Below are 22064 nucleotides of genomic sequence, written 5' to 3'. Positions count from 1 at the left end.
CATGACTGAAATCCCGCTCTTATGACAGGAAGTGTCAAGCAACCTGAGCAACTAAGTGAGGAGATACACTTGTAATCAGCTTCCTAATGTTTCTGGTACCAGTACATTACCTTTCCTGCTCTGAAGCCATTTTTCAAGGAAAGTTATAAAAAGACTCTATTTTCGTAGGTTACGTTTTCGCATTATTATTACAGCTGTTTAGACCATTATACGTTCACTTGTTGAAAGGACATTAAATGAGCTTCACAAATATTTAATCTAGCTGCAGCACAACTTAAGTTTACTTCTCTTTCTGTAAAGAACTAATAGCCATGCCTGGTGGTTGCTGTAGTTACCCCTTACTGGAAAAGCACCCAGGGTGCTCTTCCCTTTGGGTCTAAAACTTCCTTCCTGGAGCTTTGTGTCAACTGAAACATTAACTGTAAATTTTTAGAGGGTAAATCTACTACAGCCAGGCTATTTCACTGAAAGGTTTCTATGCAAGGTTTTTTTCTCCTAATACTACCATGGAGTGCTGAAATAGTAACTCTGTGAAGTTCACATTTATTATTGCATATACACTGAAATGAAAGCTCATAGACTTTGTATAATTGGAGATATATATTTTCCCTTTTATTCTTGTCTTGTGAATCCTGTTAAAGCTGGTCAAAAACAAACTGGAAGAAATTTAAGTAAAGTATGTTGTTCCTGAAATAGTTTTCCTAGGGCTTTCCCAGAAATGTTGTGGGGTTTCTTCTGTGTGTCTCTGCGTTTTGGGGTTTGCCTATTTTTTGTTTCTTGTTTGTTTTATTTGTTTGCTGTTTTTGTTTTACTTCCAACAATGACCACTCAAAGAGGGATGATTAATTGTTTTCTAGGTTGTAAGGTATCACGTTTCTCCTCTTGTTCAGCCTTAATTAGATTGTTGAATGTTGCTCTCTGGCTATTTGCATTTGTGTGACTGAAAATGAGCTCTCTTCTTCAACAGCTGGTGGTATTTCAGCAGGGAGGCAGTGTTCCACTGTGCAGCGCCAGCCCTGTAATGCTGAAGATGTGCCAGACTTTTCGATAAAAGGGACCTTGTTCTGCTTCAGCTTCATCCTTGTCCAGCATCATGCTGTGACACTTGGAGATCTTCCAAGAACTTGTGTCACAGGCCCTGCTAGAGCAGAAGCCAAAGTAGCCCAACTACTACACAGCTTTTGTGCTGTAACTGAGCTTTTCCCATGCATGCCTATTTAGGAAGTTACTACTGAATATGAAAAGGCATTTAAAGCATCTCCATCCAGAGGCATGTCTGAAATGCATGTGTTTTTTTTTTTTCACTACTAAATTTAAGTGAAGAAGAATATAATAGAGGAAGAAGCAGGAGATGAAATTTGGTTTGGGAGAGTACCAAGGAAGGAGGAAAAGGTAAGCAGCACTTAACAGATACGACATGCTTGTTAAGCTGTGTTAAACAGCTTCTCTACTTCACTAAGCCGAGCCAAACTCGTTCATCTATGTTGTTTCAGAAGCTACAACTAGCATCTCCTGAACAGGTCACATAAAGATGGAGATGCCCTTCATGAAATGCAACTGTGAGACTCCAGCTGCAGGGCCAAAGCACTACCTGCTGCACAAGTTTATCTGAGAATAAATAAGATAGGTATGCAAAAAAATACTGATCAGATAATAGAGAAAAAGTGATAAAGAAAGGTATGAAACTCCTTCCATACCAGAAATAGTATAGAGTTTCTCAGCCTGGAAAACACAACAAATGATAGAATAGATTTACAAAAAAATCACAGGAGGCAGTGAGTAAGGAACAATTGTTTACTGTTTCTTCCAGTGCAAGACCTGCAGATTGTTAAATGAAGTTAATAGCAAGTTCAGAAGAAGGGGAGGCATTTCTTCCATGTAATATGCAGCTAAGGTATGAAACACTTTGCTACAGGAAATTGTGAATGCTGTATGTTTACATTGATTCCAAAACCTCTGCAACAAATTCATAGAGGAGAAACCTGTTAGGCACTATTAAATACAAGGAGACAGGCTGCAGTTCAGGAAGACCTGAAGCAGCCTAAGCTGTGTCATCTGGGCCATTTCATCTGAGCTGCTCTCATATTCCTTCTTAGCCAGCCCCTACTGCAATGTCCTCCATCAACACAATATTGTGTTGGAATAGCTTTGAGTTTGACCAGGTATGGCCATTTCTATTTTCTGGCACAGCTGCTTTGCTTGCAGGACCATAATGGAGGACCCTGGAGGTCTTTAAAAGCCATTTAGATGTAGCACTTAGAGATATCGTTTAGTGGAGGACTTGTTAGTGTTAGGTCAGAGGTTTGACTAGGTGATCTTGAAGGTCTCTTCCAACCTAGATGATTCTGTGATTCTGTGACAATCATTTGTGGGCCATGTAGCTGCTTCAGTTGGCAGTACAGCCAGCAGAGCACACCACCACCCTGTTGCTCTTGGGCTGTCTGTCCAGTAAAAACTAGTTTGCCTGTGCTTTGAGCCCACCACACCTATAGATATGGAGAGCCAAATTTAACCCTACTGCTCTGTTTTTTTACAGTAATTTGCTCAAACGTGGACTTTCACCATTAAAACATACCAGCATGAATATGCATGTAGTAAATACCAGTCAAAAAGTAAATTAGCAAGATGCCAGCTACCTTATCTCTCCTCTTCATTTACATCGTGACTTATCACAGTTGACATTTCAGTAAGGCTGTAGTAGCAGATCTGAATTTGAACATTCATAAGGGGAAGATGTAATACACTGGCTTTGATGTCAATAGAATGTCAGTCTCTGTCTACTTTGTTCAGACTGAACTTAATTGCAGGAACTGCATTAATAGTCAACATAAGCCATCTGTTTAAACATGTGTGTTTTGGAAAGAACTGCCATGTACAATAAACACACTCGCTGTAATGACTCATATATCTGTTTATGTGAAATGCAGATTTGGCACTTTCCCCCAAAAAAACATTAAATTACAGGTTAAAAGCATTTTTATAACAAGTTCATTTGTTTACGTGGCAGGTCTGATGGTACAACAGTTTTGATGCAGCCTGGGAAATGTGTTAACTGTGGGGCTGCTGAACCTAACTGTCAGACTTCCCTCAAGAACCTCAGTCAAACTGCACCAAGAAGTGTCATGGAGTTCCCTGGCTGAGAGGCACATAGAGGTATGTTTGCAAAATGTTCTTCAATGCATTTGACCAGGGTGCACATGGAGGAGGGACACTACTGCCTATGTCTGATGCAGCAGTTAACTCTAAAACATCCCAAATAAGCCTGGTGTAGCTGACAGCCTGGCTCGGCAATGTCTGGAACTGCTGTGGGCCTGTGAATAAGCTACCTTCATAAGCATTACACTGATGTTCAATCACTGATCTCGCGTGGGGGAATCTGTTTGCCTCTGCTTTGAAGACTGAAGCTGCCTTGAGCAGCTGACACAACACCTGAGCAATTACATGCTAATGTAGGAAAAGTCAGAAATACATGTATTCAGCCTCACATTTCATCAGTCAGAAAAACACACTTTCATCCCCTTGTTCTTCCTTGTAAGTATATATTAGATGTTACTTTTAAGAGTGAAACAACATGCCATTAGGTATTGCTTCTGGTGTCATTTCTAAGTTAGCTTTGTTAAATTAATCATGATAATGCACTGGTGCCTGGACTTCTTCAGCGGCATCATAAGTGATGAATCAACCTATTCCATGCACACTGAGCAGGGATGCAGAGCCTGGATGCATGCTTCCCACTCACATGTACAGAGTAGGGTTCTGCTACATTTATCAGTCACAGATATGCAAAATAATTGTGGGTGGCAGTTTAGAGGGGAGGCTCAGAAAGTGGGTGGCGAAAGAAACATTTAGTAAAGGCACATAGTGAACCAGCAACTCCATCAGCTTTTCTCCATGCGAAGTTAGCCTGTCAGTACTATGGCCCTGCTTTTTTTTTTTTTTTTTTCCTAGAACTCTTTTAAATTCATGGGAGATATAAAGAGGCCTAATTTTATTTCCTTAAACTTGCTATTGCATGGACTACTTGTTCCAATGGGGTGTAATATTTCATTAAATGAAGAGGATAACAATTATGTTTTAAGATGTACTCTAATATCAACGGTTTCCTTGTTAAATGTTTTGTGCTTCATATACCTGAGGGATCCCCTATGTAGGGGATTTTGTTAATGTTTATATTTCTGTGAGTTGGAAGTCGACTTGTTGTGCAAGAAACCTGCAGGTGTCTTTTTGCATGATGTTCTGTGTTTCTCTACTCTCCGTTTGCATCTTCTTACCTCTCCTGTCTTTTGTGGTTTACAGAAATTTTGGTAGCATGGACCTGTATGGGTTGAGCCGTATTTATGTAGCTATCAGAAATCTCCTAGCACCTACCACTACTCAGTGTATAAGAGCATTGCCAACAAGTCATGTTGCAGTGCGTTGCCAACTCTTTCCAAAGCAAATGATTGTTACACACATCTTCAACATCAGTTACCAGGGCAACATGGGGCACTTACGTGACAATCCAGTAGTTTTACATAGCCCCAAATGCTCCCGTCATTAAAAATTAATCCAATTGGGGCTGATCCCCAGCTTTCCTTATGATGTATCTCCTAGAAAACAATCTTCCATTTAGGTCTTTTAAAAAATTGTTTCCAAGAGAACAATATACTCTGAGATATTACATGTTTTGTTTCAAGGCCCAATCCTCCATTCAATAGGCCTAGATTTCTGTTGCTGCTTCTTTTATTTTATTGTATTTTCATAGCTAAGTTTTCCTGGGAGACCTATAGAAACCCATGCTGCTTTCTGTTTGTCTCATGGTCTATACAATGTGATAGGTGAAAATAGCGTAATATTCAGGTTACTCAGCCCAATTTATCCACTTAAGTCTACATACACAGATGGCACAGAACAACTTCAGATTACTGCTTTCCTGCATACAGCCCACAGCTGAAATGTCCAGCCTCTTCAGATAACCCTCACGTAATGAAATGGGAAAGGAGAAGAGGCACACTGAGGCAGATGTAGAAGGCTGTATGGTATCAGAGGAAGAGGGACTGATGGAAATTAAAGAGGAGATGGTGAACTTTGTCTCCAGTCACACAAGGGAAGATAGTCATTACCGCTACTACCACTAACTCAGTTTTGCTTCTTTTATAATAAAAAGAATGGTACTCAAATGGCAGCTGTAGGCCTGATATACTAGAGAGGATGGTAAACTGAAGTTTCCCTTCAGAGGTATCCTGGGCAAAAGTTTCTCTTCAGATTTACTGTATCACATGTAATAGTAATGCATGTTTATGCAGTAAATTGCTTTGCACTGAGGGCTCTGAGTCACTTCTCAAAATGCATCTAACAACTCCTGTCTTCCCTTTTAAACTGCTGTCACTCTGGGTTATTGAAACTGAATTCAGGAAAGTGCTGGGGGAGCAGGGAGCTGGGGATGGGGAGAACTTTCCTGTTTTTGTATCCGTCAGACAAGAACCTAATTACAGAAGTTGTCTAATGGAATTCAAAACATATTGACCTAGTTAATAGGCTCTAGCTACCAAAGACCTCTAAAAATCAAGAGAAGCCTTTTTTCCAAGTAGCTTCTCAAAATCTTACAGCAAGTAAAATTCAAGAAGCAGGATCATAAATGGTACCGTGATTACAAGGAAAACTGTTTCTTCTCTGTTGGGAATAAAGAAAATAATAAAGAGAAGTTAAAACAGGTAGGCACAGTAAAATTCTAAAGGTTTTTTTTCACTCTCAGCTCTTTAAAGAAAACTCAGGTCTGGTCACTTAAAAAAAAGTCTTGTCCCGTTCTCTGTATTTGTCAACATTTCTATATCTTAACTTTGAAAGCCATTCTATTCAATTTAGATAAAAGTGGTTTCTAAGTGCAGATGAGGGATGTTTTTTTTTTTGTTTTGTTTTGTTTTTTTTGTATTTTTCACTTTAAAAGAGGTGTGCTTTTATCACATACTGCAAGTCTTTTCATCCTTTGAGGCCTTAGTCCTGCAGTCTGTGCAGTAAAAGATCTTGTTAATTTAAGCACAATGAACAGCGAGAAATGAGCCATGGCTGAATCCCATGCTGTGCACTGGTAATTTATCAGAAAGGAATGTCTTCTGCCTTGTCAAATTACTTTCTTCAATGTACTTGAAGTAGGGGAGATGCTGGTCTCAGAGGAGCTGAGGGTCAAAGGTTCTATCAGGGAAGAGTCCATCTCTTCTGTCTTTACAACTAAAACACAAAATAAGCTGTAACATCCGAGATGAATGTTCAAGTACTTGGTCTGTAAGGAGGTAACAGAGCTGAAGGCATAGGCAAAGTAGAAATGTACCTATGACAGTAGCATACTACCTGCTGTGGCAAGTCTCTCAGGAGGAAGAAAGAAAAAAAAAAAAAAAAGAAAAGAAAATAGAAATACAAAAACCCAAACCAACCAACAGAAACAAACACCGTGTGCTGTAGCCTTCTCAGGGAGGGAGGTATTGGCACAGGGAGCAATCATCTCTTCTGCATCAGTCAGTCATTTTATTTTATCAGGGATTTGTAAAACCAGAGATATTGTGTTAAATAGCTTGAAGCAGTCTGCACAGTGAAGTATTTCATTTTCTATGCAAGTCAGTCTGACCATTAGTAAAGAGAATAATTTTTAGACTTTTAAGCCTATCTCCCATGTACAACGTGTGAAGTTTCTAACAAGAGAAAAAGTACCAGGTCTATATTACTATATACCAATATTGCCCTTGTATTGTAGCTTTAGGTTTAATGTAAATCAACAGTCTGCATGCTTGGCATCAAAGCTCACACTTAGATTTACTCCAGGTACTCTGATATTACCAGTCCTGTCTTTGCGTTGGAACTGCTGACTGGAAACAATCAGATTTGTGATGTCAGTGCTGTGCTGCACCACCTGCAAGGCATGACATGTTTCATAGCACAATTGGAAGTGACCCAGTTCTAGTAACCCATGGGTAAAAATACATTGTCTGGAACTGCATAGTTCTGGAGCAAAAACAATACTGCCAAAGGCAAATAAAGCACTTGCAAAGAGGCCAAACAATTTAGGAGAGAGTAGGGAGATGGACACATGGAAACAGATAAAGGAACACAGACTTTCAGTTCTGTCCTTATCCAAAAAAGATTTATGGCAAAGAGGACGCACCAGAGAGAAGTTTACTGTGAGCAATGGAGAGAGGTGGGAGAAAATAAAACATTTCCAGGAGAGAAGAGTCAGCAAAAATAGGGAAGTGATGTGCTAAAAATCTGAGATAAAGACTCAGAGGGTCTGACCTTTGCATCAGCGACAGCTGACAAAAGAACAAGGTATGAGCTCATAATACATTGGTTAAGAGTGCACTGCAACACAGTTATGCCATTACAGAATTTACCCTTGAAATATGTACCGGTTTGTCTACAGAGTTTTCTGTTTATTATGAATAATTTAATTTAGTATCCATTGCTTTTAAGCTTGCCTGCTAATCCTTCAATAGCAGCTCCTGCTACAGCCTGAAGGGCAGCAGCAATTGCAATTTGTGGCTGCTCAGTGTCCCAGGAGAGATCTGGGCTGGCTGTATAGAGAGGGCTTCTTCTGCTGTTAGTATGCCAGAAAGCACTGCCTCTGGCCCAGCCAGTGCATTCACTGAAAGGGTCCTTTCTTCTATTCCATTTATTTTGGTCAAACAACAGAAGTTTGATTATATTTCTTAGGAAACTGTTACTGAAATAGGTTACAATTTACATATTTCTTGCAGAATGTTCTCTGTATTTTTGCCTCTATAGTCCAGAGCTAAAACAGGACCTAGGCATGTTATTCAGGTGCATTTCTTAAAATTAAATCTATGCATAGCTCATGCGTATGAGCTCTTCAACACAGCAAATATACCAAGAACTACAGGAACCACCTGTGTTGGAATAAGGTCTGTAGGCATAAACCACCGGCCTCAATTTTAGACTGCAGAGATGAAATGTTAAAACAGTAAAGTCAGTCTTAAAATGTAGATATTTTAAACTGTTCAGATATGTGTATATTTACACCCATCAGAAATTCACAGCATGGAGAAACTTATATCCCATGCTGCCCCATATCAGCACTAAAGGTGCACTAAGGTCTTAGAACTTCTTGGTGACATATTTACTTTTATTATCAAATACAGCTCATCACTAGAAACACACAACTTAAAATATTTTGATTCTTTGCAAACCACAATCAGTCCAAATAGCTCAAGGTCTTTGTTGACTTTTCCGTACAGAATGCAAACAAACATCGGCAACAATTTTTAGTGTTTAGTACATCAGTCTGATTAACCTCTCTACTGTGCTTCATTTTTGTATCTTTCTTCGTAGATTTAGCAGTGCCCCATTGTTGGAAAATGCCTGTTTTTAATAAGAAACAAGACTATTAGCTGTACTGGAGTCTTATGATGGGACATATTTTACTGCTTTTGTATTTCAGTTGTAAACATGAAGTTTACAGTGGAATAATGGAAGGGGAGGCTTTTATACTGTAATGTTTCTCACAAGAATAATGTGCAAAGCTTTTTGCTTTTTGGATTTTAAGACTTAAATTTTACACTGAAGACATTACATCTCTTTTGGGTATTACAAGTAATTTTCTAACTCAGCATTTGTGACATTTTCCTGAGATTCCCTTTACACATAATGTAAGCAGGATCAGGCCAAAAATATCTGTATTCCTTTAACAAAGTCAAGATGGATGGGACATCTTACATTAGATTTCTGGCATTAGCAAACATACAAGCAAAACACATCCAGGAAAGTCACACCTTCTGCCTTTGAAAGGTGAAAGTGACTAAAAGCAATGATGGAGGGGGCAAAGAAGACAAAGCCAGACTCTTCTCAGCGCTATGCAGTAAAAGGACAGAAAGAAGTGGGCACAAACTGAAGTACAGGAAGTTCTGTCTGAACATAAGAAAACACAAAAGTGGTCTGAAAGTGGTCAAACACTGGGATAGGTTGCCTAGAAAGGTTGTGGACTCTCCATGCTTTGGAGATGCAACTGAATATGGTCCTGAGCAACCTGTTGTAGCTGACCCTGAGCAAGGGGTTAGATTAGGTCTTTAGGTCCCTGCCAGCCTCAACTATTTTGTGATTCTGAAGCTGGCAAAAAGTCAATGCCATAGCAAGGACTGATCTTCATTAGAAATGAGAGTTTACCTATTAATAAGTTGTTATCAGGAGAAAGTGAATTCTAAACATTATCCAGACTTCAAATAATATTTATTTGCTACAAGAACACTGAGTGGAAATACAAATAAGTGAAGCAGATTAGTTCCATACTGATAATCCTAGTTTCACATTTTGGTTTTACACTTTATCAGTTTCTCCTACAGTAATTTCCCTCATGGTATGCTGAATTTCAACCTTTAAAAAGGTCCCACAAAGCAAGTATCCCTTTGTTTTCCTTTGCATTCATGCAGTTGTCAAGTGCTCTGCTCCCATGGGCTGTTCGACATTAAAACCTCATCTTCTGTACCCATATTGTAACTTGTTGGCATGGCAGATCATTCCTGCCAGCTGGAACATATCTATTGTCCAGTAACTTCCATCCAGTCCCATTCCTGAGAGAAACTTAACTCATTCATTGCTAGCAAAGTATCTTTAAAGCAGACGTCTAAATGAAGCCATGTGTATTTGTAGGACAATACAGAAATATTCCAGACTCACATAATCCTTCTGGTCCACATTTACTAAAAGTGCCCAACCCTTCCCAGTAGAAATATTTAGGACAAGTCTTAGGAAACTCACTATTGAATTAGATTTGTACTCAAGTCTTACACAGACTTGGATAATGTCTGGTGCTCCCAGTGGATTAGGAATAACTCTCAATTTTACCAGCGTTTTCACATTAATGGTTTTGTTTCAGGTTCCTATGGATGAGGCACATACTCCAGCATCCTGATACAAAGGCAGCTGGGTGAATAAGTGACAGATCTGCAGAATAGTTTAGGAACTTTTCTGAACAGAAATCAGAAGTTTAAAGATGTAACATGATTTCTCAGCTACATCACATTCTCTGTCAGGGCACTGGGATAATCGCCCTATCTGAGGAAACATTTCTGGAGCCAGTTTTGCACCTACTTAGATATTCTTCTTTACAGCACCCCACAGGACAACACCTCCACTCCCAACCCAGCTACTCACCATCACCAACAGACTACACGTGACAGATAAACAATACTTCCCCCTGGCTGTGCCAAGGACTTTGTTGTCTTGGTTGACAACAGGATTAACTATTGCTCCACCGCTCTCTCCCAGGTGAAAAAAGACTGATTATCTCTGAGGGAAAGGAGACTATAGAGGTGTTTACCTGGGAACTTGGTAATTAGGAAGCATGATTCATACTCCGAAGTGTATGCATCTCTTTCCCCGTAATTCCACTGCATGTAGCTTCTCATAACCTTAATAGAGTTTCATAACAGTGTCTCAAATCTTAGACAGACAAACCTGTACCACTGAAGAAGCTTCATTTCAAAAAGTCAGTTACACACTTCATGTAAGGTTAGGAAATTGCATCACCTAGCAGATCACCTACACACACAGGACAAAGGCAGCCACTGGACAAACTTGCAGTACATACCAGAGCCACGTAAATGCACCTTGCAGCTATAGGTTATAGTTAGCTCAAACAAGGTCAGTAAGTTGTTATGTTTGGCAAGATTTGTGTCCTGGATCTTCCCTGTGACACCACGTGAGCCTCTTAGGAAGTGACACTCCCTGCTGAAGGTCACCTTTACTTCTAACAGCCCCTTCCCCTGAGAACACAAGGGGCACAAATTCCAGGTGCAACTCTTTTGTGGCATCAGATGAGGCTATCTTGCACTGCTCAGATATCCACAAAAAAGTAGCTTTCCTTGTGCCCAGCAATAAGCCAAGAGACTGACAACGAGCAAGTATTAACAACTGTGGATGTGAGGCTACAGCCCACTGAGCAGAGGGCACATTGCCACACTCCTTCCTGGTTTGTGCTTCAGGCACGCTTCTGCCCTGCTGTCTGCAAGGGATGAACTCAAAGTCTGTTTTAGCTGTTCCAAGATGTGAGGCAATGAATATCAAGTACAAAGCTGGGCTAACCAAGCTTAGATCACATCTCTGAAAAACCCCAACAACAATTTCAGACTTTTCTGTTAAAGATCATCTGTGGAGGCTTGGCTCTTCCTGCAGCCCATGCCACCACCACTACCAACCCCAACTAACTGATCCAAATCTGCATAACCAAATTACTGTCTTGGATCAGCTTCAACACTTTAGGCAAAATAATTAAGGCTGTGAGATTCAGCATTGACCACAGCTGCTCTTTCATCATCACTGAGAATGCTTCTGCCAACACTCAGCAACAGCTATTTGCATTCAGCAAGCTCTAACAGGTGATCTGCCCACCTGGGCTTCAGCCTCAGCTTCAGCACAGCTCAGCAGTCCCTACAGGCTGGGCATCAGGTTATGTGGAGCCCTTTTTTAACATCAAAGTTTTGTCACACCAAGTAGGTGTGGGAGCAGTGCTGGGGTCTCCAGCTTAGCTGTAGCTCTAGCATCCAGAACAGCAAAAGCCAGCTGTGCCTACTGCCCAACTCCTTTCCCAAAATTAGATGACTGGGGTGCCAGCAGAAAGCAAATCTGGCAGGCACAGCTCTGCTATGGGCAAGGGGCTGCTAGAATGGCTCAAGCTAAAGTGCACTCAGCCAGGGTATCATCTAGAACCACAGTTACATAAATAATATGGTGAAATCAGAGAAACCTCGGACAAACTTAGGCTGCCTCTGGCATTTCAAGATAACGTCTGTTATTGTTATTGTTTTTACTGGGATGATAAATTGAGGTTTATTGCTTGCTGGAAATCACTAATGGTTAGGACAGGAAGGTTTGACCAAAAACAGAGCAAAGATTGAAGTTAGATGGTTTCAGTTTATGGAACTGTGCATTTTGATAAGGGGATGACAGAAATAATGATGGGAATTTGAGCAGCACCACTCTGAGCTACCCCTTCTCATCCTTCAGCTCTGCATGTGAGAAAATGAGCACTTTTAATATGAGCCTCTTACCCAAGTGCTCTTCTCAGTGTGTTTCTCATCTATTATGTCAAGGCAAGGAAGGGCTCATCCTTACAGGCAGCTGAGGAACCTGGTGAGACAGCCACAAGCAACACACAGCAGCACTTAGGGTTATGCAAACATTGGAAAACTATACTTGTGTGACCTCCTGGACTTCACAGCAACAGTTTAAACAGGCTGTGACCTGCTTCCCTGTACGTGGCTCCTCAGCTAAGCAATGTAGTGAAGACACAGAACTTTGGCTGGCCCTCTTACTTAAAAAAAATAAAAGAAAACAAAAACAAAAACGCTACTCTTTTGTTACTTGCAGTGAGAAAAAGCCACAGCCTTCTCATTTACCTTGTGTTCTTTCAAATGCTTCCTGATTTTGCCCTGAAGAGGCTGAGAAATGCAAGTGGAGAAATCGTTTAGCTTTAACAGATAGGAAATGAGCTGGAAAATCTTGTTCACTGTTTTCTGTCCAGTACATGCAATGCTTGGCAAGGTCAGGTTCTCACTGTACCACTCAGGATAGCTAATTTTGTAGCATGACAACATTTATGGCCAGAAATAGAAAAGGAATAGCAGAGGGAATTAAAAAAATATCAGAAGACATAGCTGTTTGGTCACTTGTGGTGGTATCAAGGAAAAAAGAAGCTGTCATTTCTTTTAATTCATTTGTTAGACCATTCTTTTCATCTTTGGGACTGTGTTCAATTTCCAGTTGCCAAATACCACCAGCAATGTGAGCTGTAGCCATTTCTGTTCCTCACAGGAGCACAGAAGTTCTGGAAAATCTTTTCCTTTGATAAGGAGTCCCTAAATGCGAAGAAACTGGCAGCATAAAGCATGACTTCCATAGCAATCCCAGTGGATGCAGACACAAAGGACCAATACACAAACCCAAAGCAGCCCCTGTCTGCAGGCAGTGCGCTTCTGTGCACAGACAAGGCTGAGGTCTGGCTTCAGCAATCTGCAGCTCTATCCCCTCCCGCCACCTGGGTTTTCTGTCAGTCCCTTTTCTGCACAGTACATCAGTTCACAGACGCTTCTGCAACATTCAACTTACTTTTACCTCCACTGTGATAAAGGATTTTCCAGAAAGATTTAAAAAGGAAAAAAAAAAAAAGATCTTTTTTCTAGCATACTGTTAATAAAGTTAATATTTCTAGAGTACATTTCATTGACAATCAGCAGTAAGTCTGTACTGAAATGCCATCTTATTTTAAAATGCAGACAGAATCTTGTGGGTTTGTGTGTTTGTGTGTGCGTGTGTTCAGAACACATTATGATGGAAGACAGATAGCATTTAATTATGCCATTCATTTTGTGAGCGCAAGGCTGCTGTTTGTTTTAATCAAACATCCTGCTACAAAAAGCCATCAATAGATGTGACTCATTACCTTTCCTACCTTGTCCAAATATTGTGCCCAACAATTTGGCCCCCGAAGCAAGCTGGAGGACCTCTGACCTAGATGCAGGACAAGTGGGCAACTCTGAAGCAGGTGGTAGGTGCTGGAGAGCACTGGGACAGCCCAGCGAGCACACGGACTGCGGCACGAGGTGCCAAGCAGTCCTGAGGAGAGCAATCCTATTTACATAGATACCTCCGGGACAGCTACCCTAGCCTGGGGGAAACAGCCTGGCAACATGAAGATAGGTTTTGCGAAGATTTGTACATTTGTTAAGCTGTTCTTTTTTCCTCAGTTTTCTGAGGAAAATTAAAGTTACTTCCAGCAATTACTAGTTAGGTGAAATCAGAAGAATTTCTGCCCGTGAGACCCCACCATACTTTCAGTCTTTCATCACAGCCACTGTAGTGGACTGGAAAAGCTGAGGGGCTGCCTCCTGAAAGAGCTTCTTCTGTGAAGGGCTTGGAGACAGCGGGGGTGCCATTTCCAGCAGTGCCTTTCCAGAGCCGGTCTGAAAAACAGGAGCAGCTTAGAACAAGTGGTGCAATACATGGAATGTGATACTGCAGTCACTGAGCCGCCTAATCCCTGATCTACACATCTGTCCTCTTAGGCTTTTGAGGTCATAGATATTTGCTTCCCTCGGTGTTATTCCTGAACTTTACGTGAAAAGCAGCATGGTTATAGGGACTGTTTTACCCTACTGTACTTCAGTATGTTGCACCACAGAGTGGAATCTGCACAGATTTGTTTCCGGACCTTGGATTTATAATCAGAAGAATGGCATCAAAATAAAGGAAAACATAAGACTTTCTTTGTGGTAACATTTGTCCCCAACCATTTGAAGAGGCATGCCTAAAATAACTCTATATGAAAAGGCCAGCACAATAAGTACTTCCCGTGCAGCAGAAACAGATAATATTTGCTTAGCAAAACAGGAGTCCAGGACCTTGGCAGAAAGAACTTCTTTTCTCAAATATTTGTAATTCTTTTAAAACACAATGTTACCAGGTGATCTTCTGGCCATCCAGCACCACTGAACAGCACTGACCAGACTACCCACAACAGGAGTTCTGCTTGAGAGAGACATTTAGGGTAACACATTTTATATGTGGTATTTAAAAGTTAAAAAACGTCTGAATGGGGTATTTCTTCACTCTGAGGAGTTGTTTTCTAGTGCCAGGAGGTGGATTTTCTTTCTGCTGTTGACTCTCATATCAGCACTGAAGCATCATGAGTCTTTTCCAGGTTGAAGTATCCGGTTGCCTTCTTGTTTGCTTATGCAGGTGTTTTACGTAATAGCCCCAAGACAACAGACGCTATTGGAAAGCAGCTGCAGCATAGGCAGTGTTGTACAGTTCACCATTTACAGTTCAATTGACCTCTAAGAGCATAAGAAAATAAGTCTTACAATATTTGATATTAAGGCAAATCAAACTGTTCAAGTTGTATTATGGCTTTGCATTGCTAACAAAAACAGTGCCCTGATAGGCAACACTCCAAAGCTCAGAAGTTATCGAATACCCCAAAATGTAAAAAGATCAAATAAACCCTGGGGAGGAGAGAAAGGGGAGAAAGGGAACAAAACTCCTTTCCTTGCAGCATTACACTCATACTTAGTCCTGAGTCTGACTAATGAAGCTGAATAAGTATTTTTAGTTCAAAGTTCTCATATGAGAGAAGAAAATTATCAAAGAAAAACTGAAGTTACATTATTTACCAGAGAAACACAGGCAAAGTCCAGCTGTGCCTCCCAAGCTTAAACTCTGCCTTTGAATTAGGTCTGCAAGTCTGCTGCTGCTGTCAGCTAAAGGAGCAAGTCATCCCCTAGCAGGCAGGTCTGTCATCAAACCTCTGTAAGGAGACTTTCTCAGAAATTAGTCATTTTTAAAAAAGCATTAGAAACAGCTCAATTCTCTTTCAGCTGACCAGAGACAAAGAATTTTCCTCTCCAAATACCTGACTAGATGAACTGGAAATTTATTTTCCTAAGGGAGGGCTTTCTCCAAGGACTTAACTCCTTCCCTGCAAGATGATGGATGAGACTTTACAACCACCTGTCTTTGATGCCAGAAAATACGCTATGCCCATTCACCTGGGGAAGAGAAGATTCAGGAGAGATCTCATAATTGCATATATTGGGCTGATGGGCAGCAATAAAGAGGACGCTGCTCACAGCAGCAGTCAGGGGATTCAATCTCCAGAGGCCCCTTTTCAGCTCAGCTGATCGGTCGTTCTGCATCCCTGTCACAGGGCAGGTAGATAGATACATGCTGTAGCGTGACTGTGCATGAACCTCTGAACTGTTCTCCTCTGTATATCTCAGCCTCTTTCTCCATGTGGGTATACCTGCAAAGAAACCTTAAGGACTAAAATTGTGATGGTGGATGAGTGATCAGCCTGAAGCAGAAGCATTTGACTTCCTATGGGGAACTCCATATGATATGGGAGAACTAGGAAGAAATGTCTCCTTTGTAAGTCAGTTTGTCATGCAATGACCATTTAAAAAGGCTTCATTTCATTTGCGGCACTCTTAATTCTTCCTTGAAGTCACACTTTTTAATTTCACATCTCCCCACTACCTTTGTATTTTTTCTTATAGTCAGTTTGCCCAGATTCAGGGATACAGGTGACAGTGCATCACCTCCTGCTGCACAAACATGTATTAGTACATTTAATTCTCTCCTTTAGCACAAAGGAATTATTACTACATTTGGTTTTAATCAGCTTCTGGGAATATACTCAGCCATTCCCCTGTGCAAGTTGTGCTTTGTACGAGGATTCTGTTTTAAACATCTCACATGAGATGGATCAAGGACTAACAATGAGTATTTCTGACCACTCATCATCACATCACAGTTAACATCCTTTGGGCTTTTTCTGCAATACCAAGGAAGAAAATCCTTCCTGGGGTGGTAAAGCCTGAAAGAGAATCAAATGTTTAGGTGGCCAAGCAATACCACAACCTCCCATGAATAGGCTCATGGTTTGCAGGCAGTTATACTCCTGCCAGAATAGGGCAGGGGGAGGATCTACTAGAAATCCTTTCGAAAGAGCCTTAAAGCTGTTGATTTTGGTAGACACAATGCCCTATTTCTACAGCCTCACAATCAACTCCGAAAAAACAACAACCCTTCCTTTTCTGTGCCCCAGGCCTGTGTGGACTGCTCCCCCATTAAGGCTTATCTACCTTTCATATAATAAAGCCTGCAGCTTAATCAAGTGAGGCAGCAACAGGCCTGGATTTCCAAGATTGAGCTTCTGTCTCCTTACACTTGCACAGCTGCAGTTTCTACAAGTTTATTTGTTCCACCGAGCTCCCAGTTCACCAGACCCAAAAAAAAAAAAAAAAAAAAAGCAGGGGGGAGGGAGCCTTCAAGCATGCAGAAGCTCTGTACCTTTGTGATTCTCATGACATTGAAACAAGCACTTCAGCCACTCACCATTTGCTGGTACAATATGGAGAAACATTATCCTAATTTTACCATAGTGCCTTGAACAAGGTACATAACAAGTCATTAGCTGAACCAGGAATTCAACCTGAAGATCCAAAGCTATCTTTTACCCATTCAGCACTGATATCCTATCTGCCTCAGTTGAAGAAAGGATGCAATAGCTGAACTACTGAGGGTCATAGCTCCAGGGTACATTCCCGACCAAAACATAATTACCTGGCAACTTCATCCTGGCAGCTGCAAAATCAACCACGGGAAAGAAAGGTAAATGAAGATATTAACGGTGCTACAGCGATCACCCTCTCCATAGTGACGCAAGGCAGGAGCCACCTGACTGCTTAGTGTTGACAGTACAGGTCTGTGAGAGAAAGAGCCGAGCCTGCAAGCAGTGACTTTTAGCTCGTGCTCAGCAGAAGCTGATCTTGTTATCCTCAAAACACAGAAAACTGCTAATGCCTGCTTTGGGAATACAAATCATCCTCCCACTTCCTAGGAGAATGGCTGTTTCCTAAGCAAACCTTTCTCTCCCTCCCCAAACACAGGGCACATTAAACCTTCCTTTCTGTAAATGAGTGCTGTTTAAACGGTCTATTTAACTAATGTAATACCTAGGAGCTGTGAGAGTTCAGCGCCTACTGTGTGCACATGCCACGTACGTGCTTAGGGACCAGAGGGAGTGAAAAACAACCCTCCCACCCCCTCAAAGCCATATACCAAACAGCTTGGACTTGGTAACTGCTTGATGTTTTATCCTAAAGGCAAACTAGCACTTCTCTCCCCTCCTCCACCTTCACAAGCAGATTTGTTCCACAGCCACCTTTGAATTTAGCACCAAATGCCTTACAGAGCTTGAAGTGTTAAGTAAAATAAGGCACAACAGCATGAGGGCAATACTGAACACCACAGTGCTTTGAAGTACTGTTTAACAAAAAGAACCAAAACTTTATTCAGTACAAAACTTTCAGAATACAAAATAACCATTTGAAGTATTACAAGGACAACATGCTCATTAAAGACACTTCCCGTTCTCCTAAAGTGTAATCCCGTTTCATACTGCACCCTTTGTTTGTTGCTTTCATCCTCACAGAGAGGCTGTGAAGCTCTTCTTCTGTAACACCATCAAAAAAGAAGTCCTCATTGAAGATGGGATTCCTGCTTCTCTTTATAACAGTGCTTCTCTGCTTCTGTGTTTTCCCTGGTACCAGGGAGAAGGTGATGCAACAGTTTATGTTTTTGGGGTCTACAGAGTCATCATATAAACCTTCTGCACTGATCAGGCGGATCCGCAGCCTTTCGTTTTCTGAGCAGTACTCAGCTGACAGCCTCAGCATGCCTCCCTTGTCCATTACCACTGTGCTCTCTCCCACCAGTCTCTCCCGGCTGTGGGTAAGGTCCAGGGGAAAGATGGGAGAACAGGACATGCTAAAGCTCCGCGCGGCAAGCAGCCCCTCTGAGGCCCGCCTGATAGCACTGGGGCTGTTATCAGTGGAGCTGCTCTCCTCTGTAGACAGAGAGTTGTTCCTGGCCATGCTGGATTTGTTCTTGGCTTTCAATGCTCGGCAGAGCAATCCCTCTTGGCTTCGTGTCTTGACCAAGGAGCAGGGTTTGGGAGGCGATCTGCTGAGAAGTGGGGAGCTGAAAGGAGAGGAGTCGCTGGAGGAGGCAGTATCGCTGTCGCAGGCACTTTGCCTCTGCAGGGAGAGGTGCTTAGGAGGCAGCCTTACAGAAGCAAAGCTGATTGCAATAGGATTAGACATATTCCCTTTGCCACTGAAAGTGTTAGCTCTGGACCGAGGCAGCATCAGGCCGGGCAGAGCACCACATGTGTCACCATGGAAGATCGACTCCTTTCTCCTGGTGTGGGGACTCTCCAGCAACGTACAGAAGCCGTAGGAAGTGGGGGCTCTGGGGAAGTGAGGCAGGGAGAGTGCCGCCTGGGACTGTGGGTCTGAGTTGGTGCTTTCTTCCTCCAGGGTTGGGATCTCTTCAGCACTTTCCACCTGGATGAGATGAGGCAAAGAAGAGCTGGAGCTGCAGTCAGAGGCATTAAGATCTGTGTCCTCCGAACCGTGGTGTTGGTGGGAGCCAGGGCCCTTTGCAGGAACAGAGGTGGCCAGCCTGGGGGGGATGCAGAATTCCGGGATTCTGTCCGGGGTGAGCACGTTGGGAAAAGCAGCAGCCCCCAGGCGGCCTTTTTCTAGCACATTGTGGCCAGGAGGCAGTCCCAGGAAGGCAGGGCAAGGGAGGCTTCTGCTTTCATGGGATGCTCTGATCTTTTCCAAGAACCACATCGCTGTAGCCAGCCTGAGCGCCCTCGGAGGGAAGAGCCGAAAGCACAAATCCACCTGCAGACACAGGAACACGAAAGTACGTGAACACCTTCCTCGGATGCACAACAGCAAAGGGGGCGGCGGGGACACCGCGAGCGGCAGGACCGGCACCGGCGCAGCGCTGCAGCAAGCGGATGGCGCCGAGAGGGCGAAACGAAGCCACTCGGGAGACCCCACGGCAGCGAGCCCTGTCTGAGAGCAGGGCAGAGCTCTGCACGTACCTTGCCGAGGGAAGCCGCGCCCCGCAGCCCGCTCCTGCCGCTGCCGCTTCCCCGCACCGGCCGCCGGCCCTTTTCTAGCGGCGCCGGGCGCCTCCCACCGCGCCACCGGCGGAGGGAGGGAAGGAGGGAGAGGGGGCGGCAGCCCCAGCCCCAGCCTCAGCTCCAGCCTCAGTCCCAGTCCCAGTCCCGTCCCGTCCCTGCTCCGCGCTCCCAGGGGTGGCCAAACCCGGCTCCGGAGCCAGCCCCGCAGCGTGGGGCCCCTCGTCCTTGCCCTACCGCCGGCGACCCGAGGTATTAACTAACAAACCCGGGACAAAGGCGAGATTGTCTCACTGCTCCTTTTCTTCTCGAGATCCTGGCGGTTGTCCAGCGTGAGAGCAGTAGGAAGCGTGGATTGCAGTTTTGCAAGCTCATTTGAAAAGAACTTGGTCTCTTTTCTGCATCTGGATATGTGCCCCCCTCTCCTTGTTATCTACAAAGAACATGAGACGACCAAGCCCCAACCCAGTGTCCTATCACTGATGCTGAGCAGCAGCAGAAATGGGCATGCACGCGAAAAGAGGAGAAAGACGAGGCAAAGGAACGCTCTGGCAGGTCACCTTGAAATGGAGTATCTCCAAAGCGCAGGCATGCATGACCCTTAACAGACACTGCACAGAGTGGGTGGGATCCATGAACTTTCCCAGCACAGCTCTGTGGTGCAACAGGGCACAAACAGGCCTCTGCAAACTCTAATTTTGCTGCAAGCTGTTAATAGAAACCTTAACAGCAAAACCAAAGCAACCTGCCAGAGAGGTCAGCCGAATACTCAGTTGAAGCTGTATGCCTGTAACACACTGACAGTAGACAATTTTGTCTTTCCTTTTCTCCCTGAAGAGCTGAAGTTCATGTTTACTCAGTGCTTGGAATAGACTGGATATGATCAGACGAAGCAAATCTAGTGGGTTTCAGGGGCAGGGAACATTTTGAACCTGCTGAAAGGTCTAGATAGGAATGCACACATTCTGGGGCTGTGCCTTGTCTCTCCTGCTTGTTTTACAATTGAACTTCACTTTTATAGTAGTCCTATAGGGGTTTAAATGAGGGACAAAAATCTACCATGCTTTGTAGGAGAGTTGAGGACACCCCAAAACGTCCTAATAATGTTTCAATTGTTAGTGTTTCTGCAGTTTACTTCAGTGGGCTTGTGTTGTGAGTGTGGTTCAAATCATCTCCGACCGAACTGAGAGGCTTGGAGGGGGGCTGGCCCTTTCCCCAGCTAATGGGACTTTTTGGTGGCATGGCAGGAGAAGACAGGGGCATGGCTCCTCCAGGAAGCAAAGCTGTGGGGCGCACACTGGAACTGCTTCAGACCAGGCAATATGGTCCTATATGTGTCACACCTTACGTACCATGTAGTTTCTGCAGAGTGAGCTGCTTCCCAACGTGCACACCTCTGCTTTTAATAACAACAAAAGATTGGCTTCTAAAAATGGAGAAAAATTAAGGAATTGGAGATTTTTAGTAGGAACGTTATTACTTCCAGTGGTGGTTCACACACATTGTCCTGATACGGCACGTACAGCAGCTAGCATCAGGCAGCAGTGACAGAAAGTAGCCACCCTGTTTTAGGTATTTACTTTCCACTTAGTCTCTTGAGGTTTCCTGTACACCCAGTGGAAAATCCCTCGGGTTTCCCTGAATTCCCCCTTCCCCTAAGGCCTGCGCATTACAGCCATTTGGCAGATGGCTGGCGTGCTGGGAGCTCGGCAGCGCTGGAGTGCTCGTACATCCCCCCTGGAAAGAGGCACTCAAACGGATGATTAGCTCTTTAGCTTCCTGCGTTCAAAAGCTTCTCCTTTCCTTGATTAGTTTCAGACCGTAATTAAAAACCGCTGCCAACGAGGCTTCCTGTTGCTATAGCGAATTTCTGCAGCGAGCCACTCTCAGGCCGGAAGGGATGCGGCTGGGGCTCGGCCCTACCGCAGCTCCCGGCCCGCTCCCTGCTGACCCGCGGGGCCCGGGGGCTGCGGGAGCCGTGCCGGGGTTGGGGGGGGTCTCCCTCCCGGGGAGGGGTCTGGGGCCCGCTGGCTCCGTGCTCGCCCCGAGCCCAGCGAGGGACCGGCCCCCCCTGGTGGCCGCCTCGGCCTTCCCGTCTGCCTGCCCAGCTCCCTCAGGGGCTGAGTCGGGACTTGGCTTGCCCCTGGTTGCAGTCTGCTGCAAGCAACAGCAGCGTGCTGCTTATTTATTAAAAAATAAAATAAAATAAAAAATGGTGCCTCTACACCCTCCCACACACAAACTACGCAGCCTCTCCTATACCTGTCAGGGGAGGAGAACAACATCACCCTGCACAACTGCAAGGCCTGTGCAGTGCAGCTGTTTCGGTCCCAGATAACTGCTGGAGTAATGACAGAAATTCAGAACTGGTTTCCCAATCTCCATCGCTGGCAGTGATCGGTTCCAGGGGCTAGGTCCTCGCAGCGTGTAGGGAAGACTGATCCGCAGGGGTAGGCAGGGGGGCATGGGGAGCGACAGGAGGCCTCACGCAGCAGGTGGGCAGCAGGGATGGGGAGTTCCCCTCGCAGGGGCTCAGCACGGCCACCTCCTTCACAGCCCTGGGGAGGGGCTGAGGTGGGCTCCCAGCAGA

The 22064-nt window shown here is 43.8% G+C and overlaps 2 protein-coding genes and 1 long non-coding RNA gene across 7 annotated transcripts in view; 1 reads left to right on the top strand and 2 right to left on the bottom strand.

Moving 5' to 3' along the window:
• The first annotated feature begins 1493 nt into the window (after positions 1 to 1493).
• TLN2 (talin 2) overlaps positions 1494 to 22064 on the top strand; it is a 222685-nt gene continuing 202114 nt past the window's right edge. The window contains exons 1-3 of the mRNA XM_084531652.1: positions 1494 to 1627; positions 1811 to 1894; positions 3008 to 3153. The gene's annotated coding sequence lies outside the window, so the exon portion shown is untranslated. The remainder of the gene's footprint in view (positions 1628 to 1810; positions 1895 to 3007; positions 3154 to 22064) is intronic.
• Positions 6018 to 10732, bottom strand: LOC311443070. Of its 2 annotated transcripts, none has more exons than XR_014697060.1 (3): positions 10571 to 10732; positions 10301 to 10391; positions 6018 to 6207 (listed from the first exon to the last, which is right to left on the bottom strand). It is a non-coding gene; the product is annotated as an uncharacterized lncRNA (long non-coding RNA). The 2 variants fall into 2 exon arrangements; XR_014697061.1 differs by lacking the exon at positions 6018 to 6207 and adding an exon at positions 8217 to 8346.
• Positions 17801 to 20048, bottom strand: LOC311442437 (C2 calcium-dependent domain-containing protein 4C-like). Of its 4 annotated transcripts, none has more exons than XM_084531656.1 (2): positions 19769 to 20048; positions 17801 to 19229 (listed from the first exon to the last, which is right to left on the bottom strand). In XM_084531656.1, exons 1-2 carry the CDS (start codon positions 19847 to 19849, stop codon positions 17874 to 17876), a joined length of 1437 nt encoding a protein of 478 aa, XP_084387782.1. In that variant the 5' UTR covers positions 19850 to 20048; the 3' UTR covers positions 17801 to 17873. The 4 variants fall into 4 exon arrangements, with proteins under 4 accessions (XP_084387782.1, XP_084387784.1, XP_084387783.1 ...); XM_084531658.1 differs by having other exon boundaries at positions 19743 to 19908; XM_084531657.1 differs by lacking the exon at positions 19769 to 20048 and adding an exon at positions 19436 to 19639.

Source organism: Aythya ferina, assembly GCF_964211825.1.
Source record: "Aythya ferina genome assembly, chromosome: 11".
In the NCBI taxonomy this organism is placed as follows: domain Eukaryota; kingdom Metazoa; phylum Chordata; class Aves; order Anseriformes; family Anatidae; genus Aythya; species Aythya ferina.
The sequence above is the reverse complement of the archived record's forward strand: the minus strand, read 5'-3'. Positions and strand labels throughout refer to the sequence as shown.